The sequence below is a fragment of the Parasteatoda tepidariorum genome, chromosome 6, assembly GCF_043381705.1.
Source record: "Parasteatoda tepidariorum isolate YZ-2023 chromosome 6, CAS_Ptep_4.0, whole genome shotgun sequence".
NCBI classification, from domain to species: Eukaryota; Metazoa; Arthropoda; class Arachnida; order Araneae; family Theridiidae; genus Parasteatoda; species Parasteatoda tepidariorum.
Window position 1 is genome coordinate 30,538,426 of NC_092209.1, and position 23,582 is coordinate 30,562,007.

Sequence of the window (23,582 nt, forward strand, 5' to 3'; positions counted from 1 at the left end):
TGGCCCTCTATGGCAACGTTACTGACTGCGAGAAGTGTGCGGGTGGGTGACTACTTTGATCGGTCTGTGAAGAAACCGAGGGATTGCGGTATCGTCCCTTATTAAACAGTTCTACTGTAAAGTGCTCAATTTCGGGCACAGGTCATAGGGGTACCAAATCAGTGGAGCTATTCCCTCTGCAGAGGATCAAAATTGTGACAGCATGTCTTCGGTTCATTTTCAGACATGTTCTCAGATGTCTAGTGTAACGTAAATAAAATATTACTACCACTTAAAGGTTGTTGTAGTTCATTTACGTCGCACTAGAGCTGCACAATGGGCTATTGGCGACTGTCTGGGAAGCATCCCTGAGGATGATCCGAAGACATGCCATCCCAATTTTGATCCTCTGCAGAGGGGGTAGCACCCCCGCTTTGGTAGCCCAACGACCTGCACGCGAAGTTGAGCACTTTACGGTAGAACAGTTTAACGAGGACCCTACTGCGAGGATCAGTCTGCGTAGGGACCAATTTTCAAGAACTTAACGAGGGTCCTCGTTGAAATTTTCCCACTCAAACTGAATATTTTCCTTAAATTAAAGCAAATAATAATTATTACTAAATTTAGATTAATACTTATAATGGCCAAGTGATTAAGATCTTAAAAGTTCTTGAAAATTGGCCCCTACGCAGACTGATCCAAGTGGTCACCCACCCGCACACTGACCGCAGCCAGTGATGTTTGACTTCGGTGATCTGCTGGGAACCGTGTCTTAATGATCTGTCCACTGCGGGACACTACTTGAAGGAGTTTGGATTTTAAAAAGTAATTATAGTTCCTAAATTAAAATTTCAATTTTTGCAATTAAACAATATTACCGCTACTCTCCTTCTGATTAAAGAACCTCCCTGGCTGAGCTGTATAGTCCGATAACACTCTGTAACGTAAAGGTAGCAGGCTCTTAACCCTATATGCGGTAGCATAGCCCTGGATGTGTCTTCGTGCTGTCATTCTCTGAATTATATGTTTTTGTCAAGTAGAAAAACGGATAGCGAATAATCGTGCTAATAAAATTAAGCATACAAGCTTATATGTATGTGCACGATTAAATAAATAAGTAAATCCTTCAGAATAAATAAAAGAGGTGTCACCCGCCAAACGCTGTACGAAGCGTGGCGTTAGCGGGCTCAAATCCCGCGGTAACTCTGGATGTGATGCCTTTCTCTGAATTGTTCTACCTGTCCTTCTCCTTAACAGAGGTTTATATGCCTAAATTGATCACACAAGCCTGCAAATGTAGGTACTTTATTTATGTCGCACTAGAGCTACACAATGAGCTATTGGCGATGGTTCGGGAAACATTCCTGAGGTTGATCCGAAGACATGTTATCGCAATTTTGATCCTCTACAGAGGGGATGGCTCCTCGATTTTGGGGTAGCCCGACGATCTGCGCGAAGTCGAGCACTTATTTAAGGTAAGAACAGTTTAACGAGGATCGATACCACGCACCCTCGGTACCTTCGCAAACTGATCAAAGTTGTCATCCATCCTCTTGCTGACCGCAGCCAGTGATGTTTGACTTCGGTGTTCTACTGTTAACCGTGTCTTTAGAATCAGTCTACCGCGGGACAAGCTGCAATTGTATATAATTCTAATAACGCAATAATAAATAAATCGAAAAAGCAAAAGGAGAAATGAACAAAGTTGAACTTTTGAGGTAAGTGTTTTGTATTTAAAACTTATGCTTGCTTTGCTATACTTTTTAACATGCGATAGGAAAAATTGTGCTTGATGTTACTACTCTTAACTCATGGTGTTAGTGCCATGGATTGAATCTTGCTCGTTTTGCTAATATAATTTGTCATGTGTATTTTTATTTAAGACGATCTTGCATTACTGGGATTATCTTTAAGAAAAACTCGACTGATCGATCAAAATCAGTTTTAAATTATTTTCTATAATTTTTAAAAAAAAAAATAAATAAGAAATGTTATTAAAACGTGAATAAAAGTAGTTATTTAGTTTCGTACTACTTAACGTCCTAAATAAAAAGAAATCGTAAATGACTAAATAAAAAAGGTTCAATTAACATATCTGTACTGGAAAAAAAAACACCAGTTAAAATAGTCTGAAACAAACAATAACGAAAACAGTACTTGAATTAAGAATCAGATTTATTTTGATATTATAAAACACTTGTTTTTAAACTTTATGAAGTAAGTTAATTTATTTAAAAATAAGCTATATACAAAATATTAAGCTATACAAATAAATATAATTTCTAATATTAATCAAAAGCGAAGTGTTTTCAGTCTCCCTTGCCCCACAATATAACTCGTAATAAATGAAAATTTCATCACATTTTGACCTGCAATGCAAAATGCTTAATTAATAAGTTTTTGCAAACTTCAAATTGTGCGTTTTTAAACAAAATTTTTCCAATACGATCATTTATTCAATTTTCATGCGATTTGGTTAAATTTCATAGCATTTTTATACTCAACATATTTTAGATATTTGAAATCGCGTTTATAACTGTACATGCTTAAATACTATTTTAAAGGTACTTTGCATTCAATATATAATCATTTTGTTAAAAAATTTTGAAAAATGAAAAATTTTTGTCATCGACTGTCGTAACACGATTTAAAAGTTAACATTTTTATGCATTTAGCAACTCGTTAGCTGATATTCACTGATCCATTGATTGGTTTTCTTCTTTATTGGCTTCATTCTCTATTCTTACTTTATTCACTCGTTATACTTATATAAAATCGTTCATAATACCAGGTCGCATGAACAGAATATGCAATAAAATATTTATGAAGCTTATTATCCTAAAAATAGTCGTTTAAAATAAATTAAAAATGACCTCGTATTAAATACATTAACAAAAGAACGGAGGAATATGAATATTGCTATCAAATAATTTTTGGGAAAGATTAAGTATTCCCTACTCAGACTAATATAGGTTTACAAAACTATATACGAAATAAATAAATGAATGAAAACCTACGCGGAATGGAAATTACAAAAATAAATATTTAAATAAGTCAGATGAGAATAAAAAGTTGTACTGCTTGTTTTTCGGCAGATATTTGTTGAGAAAAAGAAATTTTACTTTAGTTTCCTAGAAATTCTTTTAATTATTTTAAATGTATATCAAATTACAAAACATACAAATTATTTTATAAATTAATATTTGTTTCTCAACATAAAATTTCAGATCTTTGCAATTATCTAGTCATTGCTGATTATCTTGGAAATTAATATTTCCGTCTTGTTTCTAAATTACCCAAATTTATCAAAAAATGTGCCGAAACTTGGATGAAAAACTTAAATTAAAATTAAATTTTGAGACGAAATAGGAGTATTTTTTCTACAAAAAGTATTAACATTAATAACATCAAATTCACATTATATTATGGATAAATTTGAGACCCAAGTTCGTGTATATATATATATAAAAAAAAAAAAAAAAAAAAAAAAAAAAAAAAAAAAAAAAAAANGGGGGGGGGGAGGAGAATAATCACCTTCAGATTTAATATTGCTTAAGTTTATCTTTGTATAAGCTAGTTTTTTATTGCGTGCGAAAAGTTTTCGATTGGCATTAAAAGTTACAAAATGCGTCGAACTAAGTAAAGAAAAAAAAAAAAAAAAAAAATATTGGAATTCATATTAAGTGGCCCAAACTTTTGCCGTTCGCTTATATAAAACCATGTTCTTTATATTGCAAGTACACCCACGTATTTATTTATTATTATAATGTTCTGTTTTTTCTTTCTTTTGCTTCCTGTACTACACTGTGGTAAACAAAACCTGGTTTAAATATTTGTTAGTCGGAAAATATTCTTTGGTACCATTAAAAGTTTTTGATTTGATGTTTCAAATTTGAATCATTAATCTGTTTTTTTTTTATGAACATGAAAGAATATAATGTATTTTTTTAATAAGCACGTTTGCATAAAATTAAATTTTCCTTTAATATCTATAAAAAAATTAACCTATTTAAGGCCAAGCCTAGTAATTTTATAAAATGTGGTATCATTTTCAAAGAAATATGCTTAAATTACATACATTATGACACAAAAGTAGTTTTGCGTATGAAAAATAATTCTTTGTATTTTATTTACAGAGCGTGCAACTTTAATCCTTAATAAAAAAAATATGATTAATCTCAAGTGGTAATTAAACGGTTTCAAAATGTCTAACTTGTAAACGTTACAAATTGGAATTAAAAAAACTAACGTATTTTGAAAATTTCTCAGCAGAGAATGGTTACTGCAAATGAATTGCTACTTATACAGTTTAAAATTTAAATAAAAATAAAAGTTTATTTTAAAAAAAATTTCAACAGAAAGTGTTAACTTATAAGTGTCTTCAGGACCATTAAAACTAGCAGAAAAATAAAATTAGTGAAATAAAAAGTATACATAAAAGTGTCAAATAATATTAAAATGGTGCACAGTGAAAAAAAAATCGGTTAAGGAAATATTAATATAATATGGTTAATATAATCTTAATATGGTTGTTGTTGTAAATCATTTACGTCACACTAGAGCTGCACAATGGACTTGGCGTCGGTCTGGGAAGCATCCCTGAGGATGATTCGAAGACATGCCATCACAATCTTGATCCTCTGCAGAGGGGATGGCACCAACCCCCCTTCGGAGGCCCAGCGACCTGCACGCGAAGTTGAGCACTTTACGGTAGCACTGTTTAACGAGGATCAATGCCGCACACCCTCGGTCCCTACGCAGACTGATCCAAGTGGTCACCCACCCGCACACTGACCGCAGCCAGTGATGCTTTACTTCGGTGATCTGCTGGGAACCGTGTCTAAGTGATCAGTCCACTGCGAGACTAATCTTAATAGTAAAAAAAAAAAAACTCGTGAGAAAATCTGCTTCAGCCGAGTTCAAAGACAAATCCAATCCTTTACTTTTTGTCAGTGTAAGTTCTTAAGTGGAAGCTAAAAGCTTTTGTTCTTAAGTGTAAGCTAAAAGCAGTTTCAATCAATCAACCAATTTATTCTTTAAAAATAGAGGCTACAAGCGAAAAGTGTAGGTTCACTCGGATTTCAATTAAATCAACCACTCAACATGTTTGTTATCATTTTGTAAACATGAGAGAAACGTGAGGAACATTTACTTTTTGGATAAATATATATTATAAGTTATAAGGAGATATATTTTAAAAGTTCTCAATTTTAATTGCCTCACTTGATTTTAATTACTAGTTTCGTGATTTCACAATGGCAAAGCCTTTACTTACCTACAATTTTTCAAAAGACTTAACTCTGAAAGAAAATTTTACGGTGCAAAACCAAGGTTCAGAGGCAAAAATTTATATTGGTACATTTCTCGAGAAGCCTTCTATTCTAAAAGAACGATTTTCTAAAAAGTATCGTCATCCCGATCTTGATAAATTACTCACATCGGAGCGCATTCGCGCTGAAGTCAGAGCTCTCAACAAATGTCACGAAATTGGTATAAAGTGCCCTGCTATTTATTTTGCAGACTTACAGGCTCGCTCTATTATACTTCAAGAAATAACCGGCTCAATAACTGTCAAAGAATATTTAAAATCTGTTCAAACGGAACATGGAATCGATGGAATTAATACCTTAACACCTTTAGCCCAGAAAATTGGTGAAGGTATTTCTAAAATGCATAAAAATGAATTGGTTCATGGCGATCTTACAACCTCTAATCTACTTTTGAAAAAAGACCATTTAGATGATATTTCCGGGGGTTCTTTTGATGTTTATTTTATTGATTTTGGTTTGTCAAAGAGAGACGTTATGATTGAAGATAAAGCTGTTGATTTGTATGTGTTAGAACGTGCTATTTCGAGTTCTCACCCAAACTCTGAAAAATTCTATTCTGCAATACTTCAGCAGTATTTAAAGACACTTGGTAAACAATCTTCAGCTGTAGCTGATAAATTAGAAGAAGTTCGTCAGCGAGGTCGGAAAAGGTCGATGGTAGGATGATGTATTGTGATTAAGATAAATAAATAAGATTTGCCTGCTACTTTTGCTCTGTTTTTATATTTAAGCAATGAGTATGTTTCATCAAATAATGATATTTAGTAAATTTAATTCTTTCTTAGATTTAAAAATTTATTTAAATGAGCAGAATATACATACATTCCTTTTGTAAAATAATTATTGAATTTAATAGGAGTTCCATTTATCTAGATATAAATCAACTACTTGAATTTGAGGTGTTAAATAAATGAGTATTTTAACAATTAAAACAAAATGTCTGAAACTAAAAATGATAATTTCACTTTCATGAGATACCAAGTATCTACGTATCACTTCAAAATTAATTTGGGCATTATTAAAATATCTGCGCTATGAAGAAATGCATTGAAAAAATAAACACTCTGACAATCCTTTAAAAAAATATAATTGTAGTGGATTCAGGACAAATATATGGATAATTGCACTTCACCAATGAAGATTTTGTGCATCGCTTAAAAGTTAATATGAAAATCCACAATTTATCAATGTGGTAAGTTCATACTGGGCAATTCCACTTAAACTTAATACCTTCATTTTGTTTTTTAAGTCAAAATCTTTGCCCCTCCTATTTTTCCGATCATTACACATATTTCATCTATGCAAATACAATTCAAACTTCGCATTTTTAGTTATTATCGCTGATGTTGGCAAGAAAAAAAAATTAGCTTGGTTGGGGTTTCCACAGGCCACTAAAATGAAACTATTTTCGGCCTGAGGAGACTATGGCAGCTTTTTTTGCCTGAAAAAGCAACTATTTGCAGGAAAAGGAGACTATAGGGATACTACTAGCAATGTTTTTTGACATGAATTGTGTTGACAACCTGCGGCCCTTGGGAGCTTCTGAACACAGTGATTTTTTTTTTCTTAATAAAAAAAATTTGAACTGTGAATTTGAGTAATCACTTTTTAATGCGCTCAAATTGAACCGATTCCATTGTTAATCTATTTTGCTTCTCGATCACCTTTTCAACGATTATGCTGCGAAACTCTGCACGATTTTAAGAAACCTAATTTTTAATATGATACGAGGGTTGCTATTTATATTTCTGGTCTAATAATGAAAAAACAAATATGTAGGATCGAAATTGGTTTTCTTGTTTTTCAAAATATTCTCCATGATGATCAATACACTTTTGCATGCGTTTGGACCAATTTTCAAAGCACTTTTTCCAGTCCGATTGAGGTAACTCCAAAACATGCGTTTTGAATGCATCAACCGCTTCTTCGGGGGTCGAAAATCGTTGTCCACGTAATTTATTTTTGATGTGTGGGAATAAGAAGAAGTCATTGGGTGCCAAATCAGGGCTGTACGGCGGATGACCCATCAGTTCGATCTTTCGCTCCGTCAGAAATGCCTTTGTTTGAGTCGATGTGTGAGAGCTCGCATTGTCATGATGAAGAATGATTCGCCTGTTCTTCTGCTTTTTTCGAATTTCTCCGATGACTTCTGGCAAACAAATGGTCGTGTACCATTCAGAATTGACCGTCCTGCGTTGCTCTAACGCCACTGTTGCCACATGACCGTTAATGCCGAAGAAACAGGCAATCATTTGTTTCGATGTGCTTCTTCCTCGAACAACTTTTGTTGGTTTTGCCTCGTCTTGGAAGACCCATACAGTTGATTGCTGTTTTGTTTCCGGCTCATATGCATAGATCCATGATTCGTCACCTGTGTAGATGTTATACACAGCCTTTGATGTACCTTGAACGTATTTTTCCAACATTTCCTTGCACCAATCGACATGAGCCTTTTTTTGAGAGTTTGTCAGATTATGCGGGATCCAACGCGAAAAAAAATTTTTTACGCTCAAATGTTCATGCAATATTTTATTGATGCTAGTCATCTAATGTCCAAAGACTCCTCTATCTCACGGTATGTCACATGACGATCTTGCTTTATCAGTTCACGCACAGCATCAATCTTTTCTGGCACAACAACGGATTTTGGACGACCTGCACGGGATTCGTCCTGGATGGAACATCGACCACGATTTAATTCGTTATACCAATTTTTTACGTTGCTGTAGGATGGCGCTTTATCGCAGAATAAAGAATTAAGTTCATCGAAGCACTCTTGTCTTGACAATCCTCGTCGAAAGTTATGAAAAATAATGACACGAAAATGTTCACAATTCAATTCCATTTTTTGAAAGAGAAGAACTTTTCAATTTACTGTCAACAACACAAATGAAGCTATAATGGTAAATCATCTGCTGAATTTATGTTTAAAAATATCAAACTTTCGATTAAAATCGTCTGCGGTCGCCTAGCAACACTTACTGTTGCCAAGGCTAGAAATATAAATAGCAACCCTCGTATTACAATTCATGAATTTTGAATTTCAATAATTACTTTTCACAATATATATATATATATGTTTCCTAAATCAATTACTGATAAGAGGGAAAATTTGTTAGAACATGTATGTTTTCTTTAAAAAAAAATTTTTTTTGAATGAATTCTAGTACTTAAAAGTATTAAATTTTTTTGCAAGTATATACTAATTTTTTTGATCTAAAATTTAGTGCTAGAACATCCTTCTTAAATTTAATTTATGAAATTATTTCATGGCCCTTCAAAGGTACTTTTCTCATCTGTGATTCTTACTTTTGTTCAACATTTCCATTGTTAAAAAGTCATTCTGCTGTAGAATTTTTATCTGCAAATTATAATTCTTATTTATTTTTTGATAAAATAACAAATGGCTGTTACTTTTAACAGTTACTCTTTTTCAAGTAATATTTCTTACCCTACAAGTGAATTTAAAATTTAATTGACAAAGCATTATCCTAGTTATTAACAGGGGTCAACACTATGGAATTATAAAGATCAATTTGTACATTTCCATCATTTTCTTATATTTATTTACCAAAATTGGTATCTAAATTTCCAAATGTTAATTTAGAATTTTGGTATTGTTTTGGTCTATATTAGGTGATCCCCATAACGTGAAATTTACTTACAAGGGAAACTAGGGAAGAGTGACTCGCCAATTTTGAAATAAACTAGTGGGATGTGTGCCTTATGAGGAATAATTTTAGGGGGAAACATTCGTTCCCGCCCCTAGAAGGTCCAGTGAGAGATAAAAAATAGAAAAATCGGTATTTTATTACTTCAATACAGACTATTAGTTATTGTAATTGTCTCATACTCCAATTAATTTTGTGGTGCTTTCACGTACTATATAATGCATATTTATTGTCGAAATTGATTTCGAAAATTTTATATATCTGTTGTTTTTCAGAAAAACCTGTTAGGTTAATTTTTAAAAAAAATTTACGTCAAATTTTTTTTCCAAAAAACTTTTCAAATTAGTTGGAGTATGTAATTGCAAATCAATTAACAATTAATTTTCTGATTGATTTATTAATTAGCAAATTAATTAAGTATCCAATTAATTACAAATTAATTGGAGTATGAGACAATTACAATAACTAATAATCTGCATTGAAGTAATAAAATACCGATTTTCTATATATTGAATTATTTTTTATCTCTCACAGGACCTTCTATGGGCCGAAACGAATGTTGCCCCCTAAAATTATTCCTCATAAGGCATACATCCCACTAGTTTATTTCAAAATTGGCGAGTCACACTTCCCTAGTTTCCCTTGTTAGTGATTCTGACTTATTTTCAATGCGCTAACAAGAGTCTTTTTTTTGTTATAAAATTGATTTTTGATTATTATTATGCATTCCATCTATGTTAAATTTTATTGACAATTTTACTTTTTAAATTCGATAAGTTGTGTACTATGTATTTTATGTTGAATGGGAGAAAAAGAATTTCATATTAAGAATTCCGTAATTAATTTATTTAGTTGAAACAAGTTAACTAAAAATCCTCTAGTTACGAAATCGCAGAATGGTGTCATCAGTGCAGACCATGTTTTGGAAGATTCCAAAACATTTTCATTAAATTATCACCTTAAGACATTTTCTCATAGAATTTGGTAAAGAACACTCACTCACTGCTGAGTGATATATTATTGTTCTGTTGGCTATTACAATCCCCAAATCTACCCTCTTGTTTTTTCCTATGGGTTTTGTTAGTCCTAATAATACTTAGAAAATAGATTGAAATCTAAATTTTGTATGAAATATGTATTTATTTGAAATAATAATAATAAATTACCTTAGTGTTATTTATTATAAAATTCCATTATTGCCTTTATGATTACGTTAATCGATAAAGATTTGGAATTAGCAATTAAGATATTTTATTAGAAATGATTCAAAACCAATAAAAATTAGGTTTTAATATTAAATTTCTTTTTGGCTTTTCAGGTTAGTTTCACTATCTAAGTGTCCTAGTCTTTCATGTTGATATTATATTATAATAATTTAATCTTATTTAAATAAAACTTTGTATTACAATTGAAATATTATTAAAAAATATTTCAAATATTTTTTAGTCTCTAAATTTTTTTACCTCTTGATCTATTTTTAATATATCAATCTTATTAAAAGTTTAAATAACTTGCAGTAAATTATTATTATAGATTGCATAATAATTTACTGCTAATTATTAATTAACTAAAACTTCATACTTTTATACCCATGAAGCAGCATTTTGACACAAATATTATTAGTTTATAAATTTGCTGCACAAGGAATAGGTTTCTTTGTCTTTCAAACGCATTTTTTTTAAAAGAAATTTTTAGGCTTTAAAAATTATTCAAGCCATTGTTTATAGTTCCACGAAATGGTAAATAGTTTCAAAATTGTGAAAATATCTTTTTTGTTTACAATTAAAATAGCCAATATGATTTTTCCCCCTAAAGTTACAAAATATATAAGATTAAGGCAATAAGCAATGAACTTAAAACTGAAATGATAACTTCTTATCTAAGTTTGCCCATTTAATTTCAAGCCATATTTTAACTCCATATTAATGGTCCACATCTGATAAAAAGTTTTATCTGATAGTACTAAAAATAAAGTGTGATATGTGGGTTAGATAAAGACAAATTAAGGCATTTAGACAAATAAAGAAAATTTTTTATTTTTGACTAGAAAACTGTACATATAATATTATAGAAAAATACTTTTCTCACAAACAGGAATTTTACAAAATGTAATTACTAATTTTGTAGCAGAGCTATTTTTTTTTCTTCTATTAACAAAAATATTTTTAGTACTATATTCTTTTGTGATATTGGAAAACAAAATCAAATATTTAAATGACATTTTACATATAAAAAAGAATCAATGTTCTCAATTTAAAAAAAAACTAAGAATAGTATTAAAATAGTAAAGATTAGTAAAAATAATAGAGTTCTTAAATTTAATTACAAAATAATAAAAAAAATTTAATTATCTACTTGTGAAAAATAAGAGTTCATCTACAAATTTCAGAAAAACTATAAAAAATAAGTTGTTTACAAACTGAATGAATATGTAATAAAGAATAAAAAGTAATTAAAAAATTGAAATTTGCCAGAAATTAGAATAAAAATTATTTTAATTTGGGAATGATAGTAAAGCAATTTAGGAATACATCGGAATGTAAAAATTATATACCAGTAGGTATCAGTATAATTAAATAAAAAAAATTGGTCTCTCAGGAAACTTTTTCCATTAACATATGATACACAATATTCAGAGTTCTCCCTAGAAATAAAAAAGGCAGGGGGCTGTCTCACTAAAAAGGGAACTTTGAGTTTTGAATGGGCACTCACTTAACAACATAAAAATTTATCAAATGTGTAATAATTGAATTTGATCCTCAACAATTTTTAAATTATCCTTGTGTATTATTTTTGTAACTCAAAAAGTAATACTCATTATCAAAATAAGATAAAAACTTGTAGTTAATAAAAAATAATTAAAGAGCATCTCTAAGCATTAATTTTTTTTTTATAAAAGCAAACTAAAAAAATGGTTTATTGATAAACTTGAAAGCTATATTTAACTTGATTTCTATAATTTAAACTGAAAATTGTGAAAAAATAAACAAAGGTGCGTTTAAAAAAAAGTATTTATTTTAAAATCACTTAAATCTATTAATATACCTCCCCCCACAAAAAAAAGAAACTTATAAAAATTTAACCAGTTGAGAATAATCCTAACAAAGTAAATATTAGTAATAGTAATCAGAAGTAAACTTATAAATACAGATAATTTCACCAGTGTTTAATTATTATTTAAACAGCGAGTTATAATTTTTTTAATGGAATATGAATAAAAAGGCACTGTTTTTAAGGGATGGCAACTTATTTTTATAAGAAGGGCACATTTATAGAGATCAAAAGGGAAATAGGGTGGGCGGCTCTTTTAAAAATGCTGAGGGAGAGCACTGATATTTTTAAATTTCTTAGCATAAATAAACAAATCTCATAATAAATATTTAAAGACAATAATAAGCATAAATCATAAAATATTTTTTTCACATTTGTTACAAAAGAACAAATAATAATAAAACATAATTGATAAATAATAAATATTTAGATAAAAATTATAAACTTACAAACCTTATAAAACAAAAATATCATGTAAAAATAAAATTTAATTGAAAACGAAAACCACAAGATTTCAAGAATCTCATGATTTTATAAAATTAATGTTGAAATTTAATATTGTAATTTTTATTAATTTAGTAAAACATGTGTTTTAAACTTCTACTTTTATTTCGTTTTTTTAGAAATAAAAATAAATAAGTTTACTTAGTATAAGTAATAATTTCCTGATTAAATAAAATTTTTGCTAGGTAATGTGAACTGTGGGGTATTTCTAATAATTTATCTACCCCAAAAAATAGAGAAAGCTTGAAGTGTTGCTTAAAAATTGTACCTCTCACACTAAATTTACTTTTAATAAGAAAAATTGATTACAAATTCTGATAAAGAAATTAGGAGGTGTCAATTAGTTAAAGTTATATTCATACTAAAAAAAATGTCTATTTGTTAAAGTAGTTGTCAAAGTTTTCTTTTGATTTTCTAGATATAAGAGAATGTTATGTTACTTAGTGAATATTATGTATTATTTTTGTTTCATAAACCTAAATTTTCAAGCTAGCTAGAAAATAAATAACAAAAACTTTGAATTTCACAATTTTTTCTCTTCCTTTTGGCATTCAATTGAAGCATTTTCATTATACACTAAAATGCCTCCAAACTTTATTTTTGAATTAAAGTTCTAAACACCACAACCTTGATGTAGCATAAAAAAAAATCTTTTGCCTATGAGTCAATTCAAGTTTACAGCGCAATTCCATATACAAGTACCGAATGCAGTATTTGGAATCAATCTTGAGTGAAGCATAAATAAAATGAAAATAAAAAGTTTTAGCAACTTTGAAATTAATGTCAATACTCCAGTGAAGTTTTATGAGTCATCAGAAATGAAGTGGAATTGTTTCCTCAGGTCATCTCCTATGTCCGATACCAATTTACAGTAGTGTATAGCAGAGCTTCTGTTTTTGATTGACAGTAAGTATTTTGAATAATCCATAAAAATAACATCTATATCTTGAGGTAATGAAATGTTAAGAACGACAACTTGAAACAAAAAGATACTAATCTTTTTTTTAGTATACAGGGTTTATATAAATGATTGGTTGCATTTTAAATATTTATATTATCAAAACAAAGACTCAAAAATAGTGCATAAAATTAAAATTATATATATATACTTTTTGTTTTTTAGTTAAAAATGTTCAAAGTATAGCTTTTTTAGTGCAAGATGAAGATCTAATTTGTGATTAAGCTTGTTCTGTACATTTTGTATTTTAACAGTGTAAATAATTCTCCTAATGCTACACTAAAGAGTTCTCGCAGTGCATTTAGCGTTGAAAGCTAGTAAACATTGTCTTTGTATAGCCTTGTGAAAAGGAATCACATGGCATGGGTTTGGAAACCTTGGTGCCCATGTGACTGTAGGTAAATCATTGTCACCTACACAAGAGCGGGACAAAAAAAGTTAATATTTAATTATGAAAAGATTTAGTACGTAAAAGCTGCCTATTATAATAAGTATAAAAACAACAAATTAAAAAAAACTGTTTTCTGTTTGTACATCAAAGTTAAAATTAACGAAAACTTGGAAAAAATCAATTGTTTCAATTTTTGTTTTTTACATTGCCTGCAATTTCTGAAATAAATACACTTTAGTTTAAATAACCTAAATAAATGAAATACTGATCAATAATTTAATTTTTTATAGCTTGTGTTGAATTTTAGAACCAGAAGTTTACCAATTTTTCTTAATTTTCACAGTATATCTCTTTGCTCATTATGTTAGATTAGAACAACCCTGGTACTCACTATGTGGAGATGGTTGCACATTAATTTCCACCTGCACTCTACTCAACTAGCCACCTAATATTTTGAAGGGTTATTTAGATTATATACATAGATTTTCAATAGAGTTGGATTTCTTGGTTTATCCGATGGTGAGCCTGACAGCAAGGAGATTCGAATCTACAATCCTTCTAGCACTGAGGAATTTTACGCCATCACTGTGGTTGGCGCAAGCCAGTTGCGGAATTCGAATCGACCTACCATTGCTGAGATTCGAACCCATTTTACCTCATAATTTTTTTCGAGTATTATTAAACAAAATAATAGAAAAAATATATTTATTGGAATCGTCTTTGGATAAACAAATTTTATAATTGTGCGTTCGAAATTTTTTCAATTCGCTTAAAAAGTGCTTGAGATATGACAAAATAGGCAAAAAATAAAATTAACATTTAATGGTTCAATCTTTGAACTTCTCTCCTGACCTTAAACTATTGGGACCCAGTTTCTTAAATTGTGGCTTTCTCCATATCTGAGTCCATTAAAAAAGTTATTCAGAGAAAGTACGTTTTTGTGACTTAAATTATTGTCTGCACTAATTATTTAGCATATTTGATGTCCCCTTCTCAAAGCATTAAAATTTAGTTAGAGAACGCGAAGATCCGATTATTAGATCAAAAGTCATTTAAAGTGGTTTGTTTTATTTTTTACTTTGTAGAAGACTGAAAACCAGCAGAAGTGGGGAGTTTAATGGGAACAATTTCCAAACAGAGAGTTATCCACTCAAATCAACTTCAGAGACAATTAAGTTCAAGGAATATTTAGTCAGTTGTGGATTTGAAGCTTGCATTTCAATTGGTGGTTGTTGTTTAAATTTGCATTATTCAAATTTCTTTATTTTTTGCTCGCAATTGTTTCTTTCGTTTTCTTCAAACGAGCAACCGTTCATTCTCACGGTTCATTTTCCCACCCCATACTGAATTGTTAAAAGTTGTTTGATTTGGAAAGTTAAATTACCCTTTAGAGTTGAGACCACAATGTTTGTAGCAGCCTGTATCGGTTAACAATAAAATTTTATCAAATATATCTATATCTATAAAAGGATATAGTTATCGGGTGTTTTAGTCAACAAACCGAATTCCAAAGTGGCTTGAAGAAACAGAGCTGCTCTTTCAAACATACCAAATGAATGCAAAAACTTGATCACAGTCCAAAATTCCTGAATGGAAAGCACAGATAAAAGTGCCTTATTCTGAAATTGAAAAATGAAGAAAATCAAATTTTACCAACTATTATTTATTTATAATGTGAATTATAATTGTAATATAAATTATTTAGCAGCTTAAGCTATATAAACTGTCTTATATAACATAGTGTATTGGATAGCTTAAAATATTAACATTATGTAAATAGTGTAGATTATGGCTCTGAATACAATGAATGTTAGGGATTTAGTTAAAATGTATATGCAGATTATAGTTTAATAATTTAAATTTTTACATTCATTGCTGCAAGCATTAAATGACAGAAACTCAGTAGATTTTTAAAAAATATGTAAACGAAATTTTTTGTCAACTATTGTACATTATACAATTCAAAAATTATTCAAAGTACATAGATTTTTTAAAAATCATCTATTCTAAAAAAACAAACAAATCCTACAGGAAGCCTTACTGTCCTCATCTGATGTCAGCAGAATGTGACTATTTTTATCAGTCTTGCCTCTATAATGGATTAATCCATTGAATGATTTTTTATAAAATTTAAACATCTCAATTTCAGATATAAAAAAAATTCTATCATAAATCAATGTCATTTTTAGATCGTTTTCTTCTTAACTCCTGGATGTTTTTGTTTTCTTCAAATTTTGATGTTATAATACAAGAATTTTGAATTTGAGTAGCACTGTTTTACGTGCTTGATTCGCAGTGATTCCATCTTAAAAACAAGCCATTTTCCGATTGTTTTTGGCATTTTCACATCGGTTTTCAAACTTTAATGTTTTGAATATGATGTTATAACAACACAGGATTTAAAATTTCAGTTATTGCTGTTGGACACGTTTGGCTTGCTGCAATTTCATCGCAAAAATATGTATTTTTTAGATCGTTTTCCCCTTATTTCGATGAAGTTTGCGATGTTATTATGCCAAGTAAATTTAGAATTCCAGTCATCACTTTTTGACGTGCTGGGCTCTCAACGATTTTGTTGTAAATCTACCTCTTGTTTCGATTGTTTTTTCGGCAGTAATTTGTTGCATTTGACAATTATAACTTTTGATATTATAATGGTATGCAAAAGTTAGAATTATCACTTCTCGAGACGCTTGAAAAGGAAATAAACATCAGGACTTTGTCGAAAAAATTGTGATTTTTATTACCCTTTTTTAAATTCATGACTTGGTGACAGCCTGTATGTAACTAAATTAAAAATTTAAAAGTTTTTTTTGTTTGTGATAGACATTAAATACACTTGAGTAAAAGTTCATAAACAGCTTTGTTGAAAATTTTACAATTCATTAAAAAATGAAAAATTATCAATGAAACAATAAAAAAACCGAAATTTAAAATTCAATTTTAGAGAATTTTTAAAAATCTATAGTTTTTATTTAGACAAAGGGACCTGGAAATGTCCGATAAGTTATAAGAAAATTAAGTTTAAATCGGGTAGTTATAAGCATTGTAAAAATTTCTTAACACAACCTGTTACTTAAAAAAACAAAGTATTAAGAAATATTTAGACAGAGTAAGTGTTATATTAAACTTTGGTATCATTTCTATTAACTTAAAAGGTAGAAATAGGTTAGCGATGAAAGATATCAAACTAGTGAAATGATGAGAAATTCCTGGCTGTAGTAGGTGAGGTTGTTTTCTGAACTACTTGTGCCATAAATATAAAGTGATTGTTTGACATAACCTTTCCTTAATCCAAGGAAAATAAATACATTTGCTTAGAAACATAATATCTATATAAAAACTAATATAAATATTTCATCAAAACTTACTTTTTGATCGATATTTGAAGAGCGTAAGTGATCTGCCCAACGTTTCAAAATTTCTCGATTTTCAGCTACTGATAATGTGGACTAAAGAATTAAAGAACAATAATTAATCTGTAAATATGAAAAGTAGAAACAAAACACAGTAATATGATAGTACAAATAAGACATAATTAGGCTTTTATTTCAGACTTTAGAAAACAAATTTCTGATATTAAATTTAAAAAAAAAATAAGTTAAAATGTTTTGAAAAGATTGTCAGAGAGTTTTGATCAATTTTGCTTTACATTCAAATAATTATCTTTTTGAAAAATATTTAGGAATTCAATTTATTTTTAAATTTATAAAATGTTGACAACATAATTTGTAGACCACCTTTATCATAATATCCAATATTTCCATTGTTTTAAGTAAAAAAACATCAAAAAACCTTTTATTAAAAAATTCACAAATAAGTTTCCTCTTATAGGATATGGATTGGATGGGATATTGAGTTTAATCTTGCAAGAGAAAAGTGCAACTATATAACAAATTCAAATGGCATTAAATACATTATGATATTGATCATAAATTGCTAATAATGAACCAGTCTTAAAAATAATAAATTTTGTCAATAATATAACAAATTAAATGAGTCTCATGAAGTAAGAATAATGTATTAAGAAAGAAATAAACACTCAGAGTTATGGGACTCATATTTACCTAAAGAACAGAACAAAAAAAAAGTATAAGTAATGGACATTTTTATTCATTATGTAAAATATGCTCAAAGATCAATGTGGATAACATGAGAGGCCTACTTTGTGGAAAAATGTCAAAAGTTATCTGGAACCATGAGTTTATTTTGTTTACAGTTACACCTTTAAAGCTTGTTTCAGGAAAAAATAAATAATTTAAAATCAGCGTTAATTGAAATATAAGCAGAGCCCAAGTCAAAATTCCAGAAAATTTCTTGAGTAAAAAAAAAAAAAAAAAGAGAGTTTAAATCGAAAAAAATTTAAACAAGGTTTTTTTCTCTTTCTCAATATTTCTTAGTTTACTTAAAATATATTTAAAATTTTACACATACCTATAATGACCTAGAGAAGTAATTGAAATTTACAAATACGTCTTTCTTTCTTGACTTTATGATTCTAATAACTATTTACTGATAAAAAATGAATATTAATCTTGAATATAAGCTTATAAAATATCTTTCTGGCTCTCCCTTACAAACAAATAAAATAAACTGTGTTTTTAAGTTCCACCTTTGAAAATTTGATTTCCGGAAACTTTTGCGATCAAGGATTTTTTAAAACGTCTGAACTTTCGGTCTCCGGAAATTTCCGGATCACGGTTAGCGAAAAATCCGGATTTTTTCCGGAGCACAATCAGCCCTGTATAAAAGAGCAAGTTATGTGCTAAAAATCTAAATTAATTGAAAATGGGTAGCACTTATTGATTTAGGAAAAGCATAAAAATCATTATAATATTATAGATGCTTAATTAATTTTGGTAAAAAAGTATACATTCAAGTTTAAAAAAAGGTTTTGTACTAGAAATCTAAATTAAGGGAGAATATGTATTTGTTAAATTAGAAGAACTGCATGATGTCCAAAAATGTGAAATTACCTTTGCCAGCCATACAGCTTGGTCCCATCGTTGTGATCCCTGTAAGTACCTGCAGCCATCGGATGCCTTCTCAATCAAACATAGTAGCTGTACACCCTCTGATATTCGACCACTGGCTATCAGATTGGTGGACACCAGTTTGATTATTGACTGGGAAGTACCAGACGACTGAACAGTCGCAATGAGGCACGCTCTGAAATACGAAACAAATAGGAAACATTAGTACTCTAATATAAGTAATGGACAGTTAATAAAATAAAACAACAAGCTTATATGATCAGCTTTTTTCAACAGAAATGAGCATAAAAAACAAAGGTTAGTGTACATTGCCATGTCAGATTTTAATTGTGTCAAACAAGGCATCAAAGTGCAATTTCTTGGCTCTGGTATTTTCCATACATGAAAAAATAATACATAGGGGAGTGTTGGGTACCTCCGCCCATTGTCAATTTCATATGTATGGAATATTTTTTCAAGTCAATGGGCCATCGGACATTAATTGTTATATTAAAAAAAGATTATTTTCAAAGTTTCAAGTATTTATGCAGCTGGTAACATGGTAAACAATAGTTTTGAAAATATGTTGAATACAGTAGTCATGATATTAAGAAAAATCGGTTGAATTTTGTGATAAAAATGATAAATGAAGTTTATCTATTGTCAATACATTGGTCATTTTCATTTACACCTGAAAAAACAGTCAAAAAACATAATTTTTGCAACTGGGCGGGCTACTCGACACATTTTGAAAAGAGCTGAAAAACATGTTTTTTTTTAATTTCTATTTTTTTAAGTTAAACTATTTTTTTCTTGGTTTATTCTTTTTGTATTATTTAATTAGATGATAAAACAATAGAAACATACAAAAATATTGATTATTACTCAATATTATACAGAAATATAAGCAATACTCCTTAAGTGGTCGGGGCTACCCGACTCTCCCCTATATTGGGTAAGAGTTTTATCCTTAACCTATTTTTTGTGTTTGAAACTACTTGTGATGTTATTGTTTTTAGTTTAATAAGTTCTCTAGAAAGTATAAGTAATGGACAAGTAAAATAAATATATTTTTAGGATAAAAGCAAAGGTTTTGATTTTTTCAACACAAGCATGACAAAGGTAAGGGGCATTTTCATGCTAAAACCTGATTGCATCAAAGACAACAGTCAAGGTATAAATGCGTCACTTCCTGGTTCTAATACTTGCAATAAATGAAAATTTACGTGTTTATTAGCCGTGAGTTTTGGATTTGGATATTTTTGTGATATTAGTTTTTCCAATTCCAAATCCTAGCTATTATCAAAACTTGGTTACCATTTTGATGAATGATCCAGTGCAAAAATCTTCCTAAAATTTCTTTAAGCACAAATTGTTGTTACTTTACTTACATTTACAAGTGTTAACTAAGAACATATAATTAAAAAAAATAATGTAGTTATAAAGTTAGAAAATTCAAAAATGTAATTTTTATGATGTTACAATTTCTAAATATTTACATTGTGTTATTCATTCTGCAATAAAGCACATCTTCATACAAAGTAAAATAATGTTCTTATTGGTTCTTATAAAATAAAGTTGTACAAATGATAAGCTTGATTATTTGCATCAAAGAATTAAAGAATCCTAATTCTATTGGTTTCTAAAAAGACTTCTTGTATCATAATCTATCTTTTGGATATGGTGCTAAGACCAAGCAAAGTTTTTAAATACTTATGATTGTTATGGCAATGAAATTTCTTTCGATATGACAAAAAGGGTTTTGCTTTTGCATTACAAATTGAAATGCAATAACTTTGAACTTGATTACAATTAATAATGGGTGAATAAAGATTTAATCTTTGATTCCTTACAATACATATTGCAGCAGAAAGAGAAGTACATGAAGCAAATACAAACATTTGGAAATCAACCTCAGTAAACAAATAAAAATTCAAACAAAAATGGCTTGAATAATTAAGAAATAACTCACGACTAACAATAAAATCACTAACTAAACTTTCAAATTCACCAACCTTAGGCAGTCTTCATAGAAATTATCATTTTCAGACTCAGTTTCAAGAAGCAATTGAACTGCTTGGTCAGTTTGACCTAAAAGCAAAAGACGCTCTGCACACTGCTGCGTTTGAGTATAAGTTGTTCGTTTGCTTAAGTGTAGACGTACTCTGTCCAATTGCAACTTCTAAAATGGTTTAAGAGATAAATAGGTTACTTTCACTGAGCCCATTACAGCTGAAATAACAATTTTACAATAATATTTTGAACATTAATAAAAAATAATGTGAAATCAATTGATAAATTATTAAAAATAATACTGTCTAAAAACCTTTTGTTTGCTTTGAAAAAACTCATACAAATTTGTAATGTTTATAAATATTTATTAGGTAAATAATTGATTTTATGTTTTCAAGGGGATTCAAGAGAATTCAAATTTCTAGATTCTAGATTTTTAAAAGGTTCGTAGTTTAAAAAATGCAAACATATTTTCAATGCCCTGATTAATATTGTTTGATATAACACTAAATAAAATAAAATATTAAAAATATATATTTTCCTAAAAGTTGATCAAAACCCCCTATATTTATTCTTATATTTCCCTACATTACACACCTTAAATTGCATAACACGTCTCGATGAGTACAGAAATTTTTCTTCAGCAATATTTTAGGGCCAGACTTTGCACACTAAAATTTTTCTAAATTAAGTTACATTAATGACAGAATTTATATTTTAAAAATTTTAGGAAGGTGTTCCTCTCTAAAAAAAAAGACATAGTTAATTTGATTTAAATGGACAAATGCAAATTTACCAATGAATGCAGATAAAAAAAATTTAACTTATTCTGGATTTGCAAATTTCAATGCACTTTTGATTTACAAATTCCAAAGATTTTAATTTATTTTTGGTTAACAATTGCAAAATTAGTATTGTAGCAATATCTCAATAATATCTATTACATAAAAATTAAAAATTGAGCTTTATTATGGGGTAAAATATAATTTAGAAATTGATATAAGACATATTTTGGTTGAAATATAACATTCTAACTAATACTTATTTTAAAATGATAAGTAATTTCCTAAAATATAAACAAAATATGGAAAATTAATTAAATATAAAACTTTTTCCAATGTATTTTTTTAAAAATACAAAATATGTTCTTGCAAGCATAATAATATAAATACCTTATATACGTCATTATCACAAAAGAAGTCGAAGCCAGTGTCCAATGGCTGATCAAAAAAATTTTCACCAGCTGTTTCCTCTTTTATATCCGAATCAACCTATAAAATGTTATTTAAGTGTCATGCATGCTTTCACAAAATAAAATAAGTACATTTTATTTTATTGCTTAAACAAAAGTCATTAAGAAACATTATCTAACATTCTTTAATGATACAAATTATTTGGTGCAGAAGAAGACACATCCAGATCAGCAGCAATCATAGCTTGTCCCGAATTACATAAGACAGAGTCGGGTAAATCAATCAAATTAAAACTGAACAAGTAGATACTGACTCCAGGAATTATTTTTAGCATCCTTTGAAAGCCTCACGACAAAATAGTAGTTTCTCTTAATTTCTAATCATGCAGGGGCAGTTCTCTATGGGACTTTTGAAGGAACCAGTATCCTTCTAGCTGAAAAGTAGGCCATCTTGTTATCAAATCTCAGCCATTTCAATTTAGTAAGTATATTTTCAGAGTGGCTAGAAACACATAGAAAAAAAAAATCCCTGACTTTTTCAGTCCTTTTTTTTTAAAATCGAATTTCCCCGATTATTTTAGCCAATGGCATAGTAATAATTTTAGTTATGCCTTATTTTCATTCGAAAAATACATTACAAAATAATTTTATTTGCTATTAGAGTTGAAAATAAAGAATCGTTCTGCTTTTTGGAAAAAATTGGATTTTCAGGTTTCAAATTAGTTAATTTCTCCCGACTTTTTGGGGATTTTAACTGAATTCCCTGATTGATAAAATGAACTAACTTTTCTCTGACCTGTGATCAGCTTGATTTTTCAAGTAGTTTAAAATGAAGAAAATATTTTCATTAAGTCATACCTAAAGTGAAAACCTCACTTACTGTGAAAATGGGAAATTATTATGATTTCTACAAATAGTCTTAAGAGAATAAGAGTTAAAAAATTGAATGGATGCAGTAAACAAGCGAGTAAAACAAATGGTTAGACAGTATTCTAATTATATATAGTCAATTAATAATACATAGGTAGTAATTAACTATTTGACTTACTTTAAATTTCTGGCGTTTGGCGAGTTTCAAGTAATGTAAAGCCACGGTCCAAAATCTGCATCCTTCTTGGTCTCCAAATAACCTACAAAAATATTAAAAATGTAATAAAAAAGGGTAAGATGCATCCTTTACAGTTAATTTTTGTATTAAATTAAAGTTCTGTTGGATTGTTGTTGGTATATATTACAGAACACAAACGTAAAAAAATAACAAAAAATATCAATATTTTTTTTCTATGTCAGGCACTGAACATTCTGCACTGATTAAAAAGCAAAACTGTCTAGAGAGCCTCAATTAGTAACAAGTAAGCAGAAACCGCCTAGCCTATTCTACTACTTTATTATTTATATCCAGCACATAATAAAAGACTTTGTTGCCAACTGAGTGTTTGCAATGCCTAAAGATGCCACATATAATTTTTCCCGCCAAAAAAAACTAGTTTTTTCTTGGTTACTCAATGATTTTGAAAATT

At 29.2% G+C, this 23,582-nt stretch overlaps 2 protein-coding genes across 2 annotated transcripts in view; one reads left to right on the plus strand and one right to left on the minus strand.

Annotated features, from left to right (window-relative positions):
• The first annotated feature begins 5,055 nt into the window (after positions 1-5,055).
• Positions 5,056-6,015, plus strand: LOC107438512 (TP53 regulating kinase). Its single transcript, XM_016050820.4, has one exon. The coding sequence runs from the start codon at positions 5,235-5,237 to the stop codon at positions 5,973-5,975; it is 741 nt and encodes a 246-aa protein (XP_015906306.1). The 5' UTR covers positions 5,056-5,234; the 3' UTR covers positions 5,976-6,015.
• A 7,094-nt stretch (positions 6,016-13,109) lies between these two features.
• LOC107438511 (WD repeat-containing protein 11) overlaps positions 13,110-23,582 on the minus strand; it is a 43,826-nt gene continuing 33,353 nt past the window's right edge. Inside the window, exons 20-26 of the mRNA XM_016050819.4 lie at positions 23,111-23,192; positions 22,043-22,141; positions 20,873-21,039; positions 18,861-19,053; positions 17,256-17,336; positions 15,359-15,503; positions 13,110-13,486 (exon numbers count right to left, since the gene is read on the minus strand). Of these exons, the coding sequence (XP_015906305.1) occupies positions 13,338-13,486; positions 15,359-15,503; positions 17,256-17,336; positions 18,861-19,053; positions 20,873-21,039; positions 22,043-22,141; positions 23,111-23,192 (916 nt within the window). The 3' untranslated portion in view covers positions 13,110-13,337. The remainder of the gene's footprint in view (positions 13,487-15,358; positions 15,504-17,255; positions 17,337-18,860; positions 19,054-20,872; positions 21,040-22,042; positions 22,142-23,110; positions 23,193-23,582) is intronic.